Source organism: Pollachius pollachius (assembly GCF_949987615.1).
Source record: "Pollachius pollachius genome assembly, chromosome: 12".
In the NCBI taxonomy this organism is placed as follows: domain Eukaryota; kingdom Metazoa; phylum Chordata; class Actinopteri; order Gadiformes; family Gadidae; genus Pollachius; species Pollachius pollachius.
Window position 1 is genome coordinate 16,763,667 of NC_136945.1, and position 12,096 is coordinate 16,775,762.

A 12,096-nucleotide genomic window follows, 5' to 3' on the forward strand; every position below is an offset into this window, starting at 1 on the left:
GTTGTTATATTCGGTCGTCATGTATCGACCAATGGGACCTTTTTGTATAACATTTAGTTTGGAAGAGGTTTGTAATAAAACATCGCTACTGGTATATGTAGGATTTCACGGTATTACAGTAGGCTAATCATTTCCTTGACCCTTTGGCCACGCCCGATTTACAATAGGCGAAGCGTCGTGACGGATTGGACAAGTGGCCTCCGTAGAGCCAATCGTCTTCTTCCACTGATGCGTGGGCGTGATCAGTAGTGAGTAGTCCAAGATGGCGGACGTGAAGCTGCACTATTACTAAAACCACATTTAGTTCGTCAAGTTAACTTTATGAATAGCGTGCGTCACTAAAGTGTACTTTCTTACACTGGACCATCATCCACTTTGAAATGAAAGGGAAAGAACGATCGCCGCTGAAAAAACGCTCACGGATAATCGATGATCTCCGAGATCGCGGAGGCCACCTCACCAAGAAGCTAGGTCCACTGTCGGGCACCAGCAGCGGCAGCAACAACGGGAATAGTTCGGTTAACAGTCACATTTCTGCAAGAAGAAGTTTGCCGAGTGAAAAGAGGGACATGAGGGACGCGGAAGGACACCACACGGGCCGGACTGGGGCCAACCATGACTATGGAAGTAACAACGCCAGCTCCAGCAACAAAGTGCACGGTAGCATTGACCTCGCTACCGAGGCCAGCTCCGCTCCCCGGACCAATGCACGCGGCGACGCGCGGACCCCCAGCTCCGAGAGTGAGTACAAGACGCTTAAAATCAGTGAGCTGGGGTCGCAGTTGAACGACGAAGAAATTGAAGACGGATTATTTCATGAATTCAAAAAATTCGGAGATGTAAGTGTCAAAATAAGTCGAGTTGGCGACCAGAGGGTGGCGTTTGTGAATTTCAGAAGGCCCGACGACGCCAAGGCGGCCAAACACGCACGCGGCAAGTTGGTGCTTTACGACCGACCACTGAAAATTGAGCCCGTGTTCATGAATCGTCGTAGAAGCCGTTCTCCCGTGTCGAGTTATCCCCCCGGGCACCGTAATGTACATGCCCAAAGAGCCATGTCACCCACTGGTTTAGGCTACAGAGACTACCGACTACAGCAGCTAGCGCTGGGCCATCTCCCCCCGCCTCATGTGCCACCACCACCCATCCACCTAAGGGACCTAGAAAGAGACAGAGAGTTTTCTATTTTCGAAAACCGGAACCGGCCTCCCTTTATCCCCGAGTGTGCCCCTTTCAGAGAGGAGGATCTCATGTCCCCTGAAGACGACCAGAGAGCAAACCGGACGTTGTTCTTAGGAAACCTTGACATTACTGTGACGGATCAGGATCTGCGCAGGGCGTTTGACAGGTTCGGTGTCATCACCGAAGTGGACATAAAGCGGGCAGTGCGCGGCCAGAACAGCACGTATGGCTTTTTAAAGTTTGAAAATCTTGACATGGCCCACCGGGCCAAAGTGGCCATGTCGGGGAAAGTGGTGGGTCGCAACCCAATTAAAGTTGGCTACGGTAAAGCCACGCCTACGACCAGGCTTTGGGTCGGGGGGCTCGGTCCCTGGGTTCCGGTGGCGGCTCTTGCCCGAGAGTTTGACCGCTTCGGTACCATTAGGACTATAGACTACAGAAAGGGAGACCCGTGGGCCTACATCCAGTACGAGAGCCTGGACGCTGCCCAGGCCGCCTGCACCCACATGCGTGGCTTCCCTCTGGGTGGCCCAGACCGGAGGCTGAGGGTGGACTTTGCAGAGACAGAGCAGCGGTACCTGCAGCAGTACATGCAGCACCTCCCCCTGCCCCCCTACGACCTGGTCCCGGAGGCCTTCGATCACCGCCCGCCCCCGGAGTCCCTGAGGGTCCGCGAGAGGTCTCCACCCGGCCCCCTGCGCTTCAGAGAGAGGGACCTCTACCCCGGCAACGACTGGCCCGGCCTCGACGTCCACGACAGGGCCCGAGGACCGGGGTTCGAGCCCATCGACCACCTGGAGAGACGCGCCCGGGAGACGTGGTCCCTGGAGCGCGAGCTGCGAGACCGCAAGCGGAGGCCCCTGGACGACGGCCGGCGGCCAGACCGCTCGCCAAACGGCGGGGACTTTGTTCGCCGTCGCCGCGGGAACTCGCTGGAGCGCAGCCCCGGCGGAATGGGCCGCTACGGGGACTCAGAGCGGGGCCCCCACCCCGGCAGACTCTCTCCTGGCAGGGAGCACCAGAGCCTGGACCCGACCGGGCCCTCGGAGAAGAGGAGGAGGACGCTCAGCCCCCCCACAGCCCCGGGCACCAGCTCGGACAGAGACCGCAAGCGCAAGGCCGGGGACCCGTGTCGGAGCCCCATGCGTAGGGGGGACCCCTCCCACCCGCCTTTCCTCTCCAACAACTCTTCCTCCAAGTCGGCCCTGCCCTCAAAGCAAGGGGCGGGGTCTCAGAAGCTGTCCCAGGCCTGGCAGGGCGTGCTCCTGCTGAAGAACAGCAGCTTCCCCACCACCGTGCACCTGCTCCAGGGGGACATGGCGGTGCCCGCCTCCCTGCTGGTGGAAGGCACCAAAGGCGGCCCGGTGTCCCAGCTGAAGATCAGCCAGCGCCTGCGCCTGGACCAGCCCAAGTTGGACGAGGTGAGCCGCCGCATCAAGGCCTCGGGGCCCGCCGGCCACGCCGTCCTGCTCGCCATCCCGGGGAAGACGGAGGACGGGCGCCAGGACAGCAGCAACAGCTCCACGGAGAGGCCGCTGAAGAACCTGGTGTCATACCTGAAGCAGAAGGAGGCGGCGGGGGTCATCAGCCTCCCCGTGGGGGGCAGCCGCGACAAGGAGCGCACGGGGGTCCTCCACGCGTTCCCCCCGTGCCCGTTCTCGGAGCAGTTCCTGGACGCGTCCTCCAAGGCCTTCGCCCGCTCAGAGGATGAGTACCTGCTGATGATCGTTATCAGAGGAGCCTCCTGAGTGTGCCCCCCCCCCCCCCCCCCCAGAATGGTTGTCTTTTAACAACTGAGCACTGCTGTTTTTTTTTATTCTTTGAGTTGCATAACAAGGCGGGTGGAACAGTCCACCCCTCCAGGTGGAATACGTAGATGTGATTTAGCGTTTGAGTGTCGGACTGCTTAAGAGAAAAAATGTCAAGGCTTTGATTTTTAATTAACTTCCAGGGCGGCCTGTACTCTATGCAGCCGAAGCAAAGTTTGTAGTCAGCGAATATTTCACAGTGCATTGTATTTAGCTGAAGGATTTGATTAGTATAAATTAACTCCCCCCCCCCCCCCCCCCCCCTTATAATTTCCACCCCAAAAAAGCTAACTACATTGAAAACAAGGCTTTTTGTTGTATCAATCTTTGTCGCCGCAGTAGAGTTTAAGTTCATTCCTTAAGTCTTTCATTATGTTGACCAACTGTACAAAAGAAAATTTATAAAAATCTATTTGACAACTCAAAAAGTATAACTCGATGTGTTATATTTGCAAGTGTCAAGAACATTTAAAGTACTATGAAGATTTCTGTGAAGCCATTGCAGTCAATGTTTTTTTTTTTCTATACAGATTTCATGCAAACATAAGATGCTAAATCTTTGCTAAAGGAACCCAACTCATTATTAGACACCTGTACCTTTTTACTCGGTCAAACTTACACAATCTGAGAAGCAACTTTTAAGCATAATTGAATTACATGATAAATAATTCAATTGAATTACAAATATTAGGCCTAATTAATTACTATTGGGCTTTCACAAGGTTCCTTGATTGTTTGTCATTCCATATTATGTTGACTTGCATTGTAAGAAGTGTTTATTGAATGGGTGAAGTGTGTAATTGGCTAAACTTCTTTGGGGATAAGGATTTCATCAGTCCGATAATGGTTTTGTAAATAGTGTGACCATCTAGATGTGGTAGGCTTCATGAGCTGGTATGTAAACCACACTTTAACTAGCAAATTGGTTAAATTCAAATAGGGTTTCCCTACAGTCCTACCATACCATTTGGCATCTATTCATAGTAGTCTATCATTGGACAACTAATCAAACATTTCTAATCTTCATTTACTAAAGTTAATCAATACTGATCATTCAAGGGCATTCATTTATTGTCCATAACTATTAAGAAATATGATCTTTGGTCAAATTGTTGCTGGTTGGAATTTTTGCAATTGAAATCTTAACAAGTGACTCATCAGTTGGTCAACCTACCGGTCAGATAATTATCTTTTAATGAGTTGACGTACACTCGCATGCTTATTTTATTCAGTATAATTTTTTCATTACAATTTTATCCAAAGCTCACTGGGCCGACTGTTAACACAGAACAAATATGGTTTGATTCACCAAGGTTCATTCTACACCTAAGAAAAAAGCTTCAGTGTTGTGTTTGATTTGTCCATCCTTCCTAGTTGTAGATGTGTTTCTATGCCATGGACTTCCCCTTTCACTACTGTCAGTCATGCAATGACAAAAAAAAAGAACTTCCACTCCCAGACTGCACCTCTGCAAAGAGGTGCATTTGCAGTCTGAGTTGCCTTTCCTGAAACGGACTCTATTTGTTTTAATGCTTTGCTTCCATGTTTCAAATGGAGAATTTAGCAATGTGCTGTTTACTCAGGATTGCAACGAAAAATACCGGAGGCCACCACTGCTCATGAATCGCAAGATGAATGCCTCTGTCAGACAGCCCATAGATTTTGTTTCAGTTTTAATAAATGTTCTCTTTCCTGGGAAACGCGTCTAACTGCCTCGGAGGAACCTTTTTGTGACCGTTCTCTGTTGTTGGAGGTGTACTCGGGAGTTAACTGCGCTGAGCGGAACGCAACTGCCAAGCAGGGCGAGGAGGAAGTGAGATCGAGGCAGAAACAGCTTCTCAGTTCTGTTTTGATGGTCGTTGTCGGTCGACTCAAGCCTTTCCCGCCACTAAAATTGATAATGAAACTGGGCCCGCCGTCCTAACTTAATACAACATGAGAATACCTCCACGCGGCATGTTTAAAGTGTTGGTCTCCATTTGGAGATTGGGGGGGGGGGGGGGTTGTTTCCACAGCTCATTTCCAACTGCCAACCACCAGCTGTGTGCCCTGGGAACCCCCCCCCCACCCCTTGGGTGACCCCTCCCCAACAACAGACCCGATTTGGTCTGCTCCGCCTGGCCAGAACACGGAGGGAGGGGGAGGGAGCCCTCCTGTCCCTTCAGCCGCACACCTCAGAGGATGGGGAGAGTTTCAGAGTTTCCCCTCCTCCCCGGTCTTCTGTTTCAACACTGACGGTGTCTTCCTGTTTCACACATTAATGCACAGCTCCAGGCTGTACAGGAGCAGGGATGAGCTGTTCTTGTGTTTGTAGCATGTTGTTGTTCCGCCACCTTCCGCCCCTACCCGGCCGTCGATCCACCAGAGGAAGCCGGGTTTTTAGGGTTGGGCTTTGGGCACTGGCCCCGTCGCGCGTTCGAAGAGGAGTTGCTGCATATTATTGAGGTTATGAATGCGGCCGAGTTCGTCGGCTGTAAGATGGGAATCCCGATGGAGCGGAGGAGAGTGCCTTGCATATATACACTTTTTTACACTGATGCACTAGAATAGGATAACATCTTCCACAGTATCGCCGTGCGAGGACGTCGACGTGTGAACAGTAGCCTTGTGTTCGGAGTTGGGGAATCTACCGGACGCAACCGTCTCCACTGGACCTCGTTGCTGCCCGTCGACTGCTCCCTGGTACCCCCAGACTGGGGTCCACCACCCTGGGACCCCCAGACTGGGGTCCACCACCCTGGGACCCCCAGACTGGGGTCCACCACTCTGGGACCCCCCCCAGCGCCCCGTCCAGAGGGCAAGGCCTCCTGAGGGATGCTTGGTGTGATCACAGGTTTGAGGTGGTTAGCCCTGAACTTCAGCTCGGGTAAAGTATTCGCCAGGCGTAAACCACATGGTCGGGTATGTATGACGAGAACTGCAATGGAAACGCATTTATGACTTTAAGGTGAAGTACACCACCAGGTGTGAGTGTTTAGCCGTTACAAGCCGTTTTGAAAATCTGCCTCAGCTGACATAAGCGTGTCCACCTAGATGTAGGACGGATAGATGAGCGAAGTTTGTTACAGTCAACTGGGTAGGCTGGTAGACCAATCTATCCAGCTTACGTCTAGGTGACAGGACACGCCCAATTGTGATGTCATAAAAGGCAGATATTCAAAACGAAGGTAGGATGGACCATAAAGGAGTTGACGAAGATATGGAGGACTCGAGGGTTCTTTTATGACACTTGGGTACATTTTTATTTAATGCTACATGATACTGTTAATGTTACACAAGGCCTTTACAGTTCCTGCTCAAAGACACTTCCTGCTACACGCCGTGTTTCGCAAGAGCAGTGTTGTAAACCAGGGATGTGGCTGACGATAACGGTCAATTTAGTGTTTTAATGTCAGCGCTTGGTATCCAAAACATTGATTGCCGCCTGTCAGAGACTGCTGACCCTAGGTCGCCTTGGAAGTTAAAAGATGGAAAGGGGTTTGGTGTTAGTGACATGAAGCGCTGGAGATCAGGGGAGACTTAATGTTGACATTTCGTCTTCAATAGCAGGCCAGTAACTGGCTTTTAGGCTTACTGCTTTAATAGTACATTAGTTGTCCCACTCTTGCCAACAGGAGTATTACAATCACAGGTTATTTGTAATCAACTGCAAAATGTAAATAAGTAATTTTGCTGATAATGTTCTACCATAAAACAATGTTGACTATGAACTTCAACACAGATGTAAAATCCTAAATTGTGTAGCTGTTTGGATAAAATTAGCAAATGAAAATATGATTTTTTGCTAATGAAAAATATTTGTTTATCACATTTTGTCCAAACAACAAATACAATAAATTACTATACTATAAGTATTATGTTTTTTTTTTTCTTGCTATTTTTTTAGGCAATGGTCCAAATGAGGAGCTGGACCATGTACCTTTTGATGGGCGGACCTTGTGAGTGTTTTATTTATTAAGGGTACATTTATGAACAAAGGACTGAAGTGTCGGAATTGAGCATGTTTTGAAATATTGTTCCACAAATCATTTTCCAGTGTGTGTCTGAAGTCTGAACATCCACTCACGGCGCCTCATTGGTTCCGTTATCAGGACGGAGATTGCTTGGTCATGTCTCCAGAGTCTGCAGACACGTATGACCTCACGCAGTGACAGGAATCCATAATACAGGTAAACTATACCGTGGTGAGTAATTTTTTTGTTTTTATCTTTAAATAACTATTCGTTTGAGGTCCATGCTGTCTGTGATTGAATAAAGTTTGAAATATACCGTTTTGCCTTCGTGTCTTTCTTCTTTATGCTGCATCTCATCTTACATTTCCTGAAGGTGAACGCGGCCGTCCTCTAGGGGGCAGCGTTGAGCAGTAACTTGACATTGTAAGGCTTATGCAAGGTGATCACGTAGAGACCTGGAACAGTGTGGGAAGCGAATGAAATCAAATTAACTTTGAGCATGAGGTGATAAAAAACGTTACGTGTCCAAGGTACCGGAATTCATCCGGAACTTGACATACGTGTTTTCTACATATCACAGAAACAATATTAGCTCAGTTAATAGCTTAATCTACACTGCAAATGTAGCCTACATTCTCAGAACTCAAGATTTAAACTTTCACAACGGAATATAGCATTCCAAATAATGTGTAGGCCGAATAATTATTTAGAATAAATCTCAAACCGCTCACCTTACTATTCATTTTTTATTTTTTTATTTTAATCATATACCGGTAGCCTAATTTTTAAAACAAATGAACAAAAACAATTATTAAATATCTTTCTAATAATCTCAGTTTGAGGAATCTTGAGAAAGGTTTGTTTATAAAGAAAGATTGTTAGGAGTAGGCCGTTTTGGAAAGCCCAGAGTCTCACTGGGAGAATAATCAATCAAAGGTCAACTGTACTGTAGTTTAAAGAAGGCCTATCCTTACAGAAATAGAAGGATTACAGTGCCCTAAATGTAAACGATGATGATGGTGACATGAACGATACCATTAAATCATATCACTTACGATAGAAATAGTCCCTTTTGTACGATGCTAAGCTTAATTCAGGACTTGGGCGTGATGCCTCGCTTGGGCAAACACAGGCCTACCCTTCTTTGTTTGCCATACCATTCATGTTGGCTCTCTGTGATTGATGATATTAATCAATCACTATAAATATTTGAGGAAGTATAAATAAAAATGCCTAAACTTATGCAACACATGATGAATGCCTCTGATGTTGACCTCTTTTGCATTCAGCTATGCCATTGCTCATTTAGTATATATTAAAAAAATAGTGTACCCAATTTCAACATGATCTTACAATGACAGCTAGCGCACGGTACCTCGCGTGCACACCTATAGGGCCCTTTAATGCAGCCGACACACGCGAGAAGCTTCATTCCTCACAAAACAGGCTCTGGTGACATTTGGATTGAAGGACATTAGATTAATATATAGAAGGTTTTGTTTCCTTTATCTGGTTTCACTGTTTAAATATGCTCTCTTACAGAGTGATTTCTTATCAATGTGAGTAGGAGGTGTAGCTTGGAAAAAGGGGGGAGTTGAGACTGATATTAAAAGTACTTTTTCCATTCAACTTCTGTTGTCCATGGTCAGCTTTAAGATGAAGTCTGCTGTTTTACTGGTGCTTCTTGTGGCTTTCACAGACGGACTTGTCAAGTAAGTGGATCGTGAGTATTATTGTTAAGCCAAAATATAAAAATATGAATTACACTACACAGTTTATCATTAGTTAAGCACCTGTTTATTCAAGGGATTAAGGATGGCACACATTTATAAAATACATTAAGTCCTTGATTATCCTCTTATGCCTTTTGAAAATGGGCACGTGGCACTTGTTAATGTTTACAGTATTTGTAAAGGGCTTCAAAAACCAATCCTAGTGAATTTAAATATATTCCTGGTTGGTTCAGAATCCCTCTGTTCAGAGGCAAGTCTGCCCGTCAGGCTCTTGAAGAGGTTGGACTTTATGAAGAATACAAGTCACAGTATCCTCAGCCAAGACCTCAGAGAGGGCTGGAGCTGAGCAACGTGCCTCTTACCTATGATCCACAGGTGAGTGTTACTATACTGCAAAGACGTGTTCTGTCACCCTGCAGACAAACCACTCACCTTTCCACATCTCTCTTTGGGTCGATGACTATAGGTTACCTATTATGGCCTGATTAGCATTGGAAATCCCCCGCAAAACTTCAAGGTGCTTTTTGACACTGGCTCTGCGGACTTATGGGTGCCTTCCTTGAATTGCACCGATTATAGCTGCGGTAGGTGCAACAGAAGGCCTGCATCGGTTTAGCTTCTATTGGTTGGGAGTCAGACTCCTGCTGTTTATTGAAACACCACAGACATTGTTCATTTCTTTGTAGGTAACCATTACACTTCCCTAGTGGACATTTATTGATCTGATGGCTCAATGCATCATTTAAAGTATGTTTGGAATAATGAATAAAGTTGCATGCCAACTTAAAGATAATCAGTATTAGTCCCACTTATATTCAAGGACTTGAATATAAGAATAGAATATTTATATAAATGTGAAAACGTTTTACATTTAGTTCAATATATATGGAGAAACAAATAACATTTCATCCTTACTTATTTTTATTCTCCTATTGTTTCTGTATTGTTCTTCTTGTTAACCAGAAAACCATGCAAAGTTCAACTGCTCGGCTTCCTCCACTCTTCAGAAGGGCGACGAAGACTTTACCCTGCAATATGTGTCGGGCTATGTGAAGGGCGTGATGGCGTATGACACCGTTCTGGTGAGAGACGACATCAGAGCACAGCCATACCTTCAACAAAGAAACACGTGGACCATTATTATTACAAACAAGGCTGTTATTGAGGCTGTTCTTTGCTCTATTTCCAGGTCGGTGACATTTATGTGGTGAACCAGATCTTCGGCCTAATCTACTCGGGGGCGTCATTCCTCAGGTACATGCCCTGGGATGGCATACAAGGCCTGGCGTTCCTCGGTGCTTCTGCATTGGGGGGGACTCCTCTCTTCAACAACATGTGGAATCAGGGCAAGATCCCACAAAACCAGTTCTCAATGTACCTGAGCAAGTGAGCCACACACACACACATACACACACACACACACACACACACACACACACACACACACACACACACACACACACACACACACTGTGATACATATTTGTTGGGTTTGTTTGGTTTCTGTGAGGAAATAAATGCTCGTCATTTCTAATTTCCTTCTTTCTTCTCTCAGATCCGTCGAGGGAAGTGCTTTGATCCTAGGGGGAGTGGATGAGCAATATTTCAATGGACCAGTCAGCTGGGTCATGGTCAAAGAGGAGGACTTCTACTGGACCATCCAAATAGATAGGTATGATGAGCGCTATACAGTTCCATGGTACTAACAAGCCCTGCATACCCTGGTAAATGAGTTCTACATCGCTATGGTAAATGAGTTCTACATAGTACCATGGTAAACAAGCCCTACATAGTACCACGGTCAATGATTTCTACATAGTGCTATGGTAAATGAGCCTACATAGTACCATGCTCAATGATTTCTACATAGTACCATGCTCAATGATTTCTACATAGTACCACGGTTAATGATTCCTCCATTGCCCAATTTACTATTGGGCAATGGAGGTATCATTCAGAACAGTCACCTGCTAGACGTTGTTTCAAATGTCAGCAATCTAGCATAATATCGAGGTCTATCGAGCCATGTAATATAACAGGATATCATATAACATAATACTACACTGGTGGCCTCAGAGTGAACACCACTGACTCTGTCAACCTCCGCTGGGTTTGGCTGCAGCATCACCATCAACGGGAACACGGTGGCCTGCGGCACCGGCTGCCAGGCCATCGTGGACTCAGGCACGGCCCTCATCACCGGGCCAACCAGGGACATCAGCAACATCAATGGCTGGGTGGGCGCCTACGAGGCAGGGGGCGCTGTGAGTAATGGTTGTGTTGTTCTGACGTCATTATTATATACAAACATACACAAACATAACAAAACGACTAAAAAGAGCACAAGTGGATGACCTGATGTTTGGATGGGAATAATATGCTCTGTGTGTGTGTGTGTGTGTGTGTGTGTGTGTGTGTGTGTGTGTGTGTGTGTGTGTGTGTGTGCGTTAATTCGGTTGTGGGTCACCTACAGCAAGCTTCAGTGGGCTGCAGTAACATCGGCGTGATGCCAGACCTGGTCTTCAACATCGGCGGCAATGCCTTTCAACTCCCGGCCACAGCCTACGTCCTGCAGGTCAGTCCCATCGTCTTTATCCTAATATTCATAGAAATAAGGTTGTTTATGGTCATATTATGACATGTATGGTAATATCCCCATTTTTAGACATGTTTATTCATGTGTTGACCTGCATAATGCAGTATACGTATAATTGTATATCGTTACCATGTCATGAATCTAATGAGCTCCTATAAATATCGGGACCCAGAGACCCAGAACGTGTGGTTCTTCTCACCTACCCTCTGGGCTTTGCTCCATAGGACGGGTCCGGCTGCAAAACCGGGTTTGAGTATGTGTATGGGACGTGGATCCTGGGCGAGGTCTTCATGAGGCACTACTACACCGTGTTCGACGTCAACAACTCCAGAGTGGGCTTTGCCCTCGCCGTGTGAATGTACACGTGCACGCTTGATTTATTTATAGTACGGGTTTGCTTTAGCCTCTTTTCTTTACTCTCCGAACTGGAGACCAATTGAGAGTTTAAAAACTGTTTTTCGACACTCTTTCCGTAATGTTCTTAATGATTATTTGCTCTAAAAAAATATAATGCCCCAAAAAAATCAGTTCATTTTTAACAGCTTTGTTTTATTTCTCTGGGCTGAGCTGTTTTGGTGGGTATTAAAAAATTAAACTTGAACTGCACTTAAGTATGGTGATTGTTCCCTGCTGTAACTTGGCCAGCCACAAGGTGGCAGACAACTCTGAAAGCCTGCAACTCTGAGACTCGTGTGCTCCGGGGAGGGGCTTGGAGGAATGAATGAGTCATCGCCCACAAATTCAGGCTTAACATGTACAACCACCTGCCAATCACTGATAGTCAACTGGCGCTGCTTCCATCCCCAGCAAAACGCCATCTGCAT

General features: G+C 46.9%; 2 protein-coding genes across 3 annotated transcripts; both read left to right on the top strand.

Moving 5' to 3' along the window:
* The first annotated feature begins 261 nt into the window (after window positions 1-261).
* Window positions 262-7,177, top strand: LOC307083951 (RNA-binding protein 15-like). Of its 2 annotated transcripts, none has more exons than XM_079748027.1 (2): window positions 262-6,928; window positions 7,082-7,177. In XM_079748027.1, the coding sequence occupies exon 1, from the start codon at window positions 381-383 to the stop codon at window positions 2,928-2,930; it is 2,550 nt and encodes an 849-aa protein (XP_079604153.1). In that variant the 5' UTR covers window positions 262-380; the 3' UTR covers window positions 2,931-6,928; window positions 7,082-7,177. The 2 variants fall into 2 exon arrangements, with proteins under 2 accessions (XP_079604153.1, XP_079604152.1); XM_079748026.1 differs by having other exon boundaries at window positions 7,027-7,169.
* A 1,407-nt stretch (window positions 7,178-8,584) lies between these two features.
* On the top strand, window positions 8,585-11,761 carry LOC307084242 (pepsin A-like; the record flags this gene model as incomplete). Its single annotated transcript, XM_079748529.1, has 9 exons — window positions 8,585-8,655; window positions 8,910-9,051; window positions 9,143-9,260; window positions 9,640-9,758; window positions 9,866-10,062; window positions 10,232-10,348; window positions 10,799-10,940; window positions 11,150-11,251; window positions 11,497-11,761. The coding sequence occupies 9 exons, from the start codon at window positions 8,585-8,587 to the stop codon at window positions 11,626-11,628; spliced, it is 1,140 nt and encodes a 379-aa protein (XP_079604655.1). The 3' UTR covers window positions 11,629-11,761.
* Window positions 11,762-12,096: the final 335 nt, after the last annotated feature.

Coding starts and splice junctions, on each gene's coding strand:
- LOC307083951 (XM_079748027.1), top strand. CDS start 381: ATGAAAGGGAAAGAACGATCGCCGCTGAAAAAACGCTCACGGATAATC.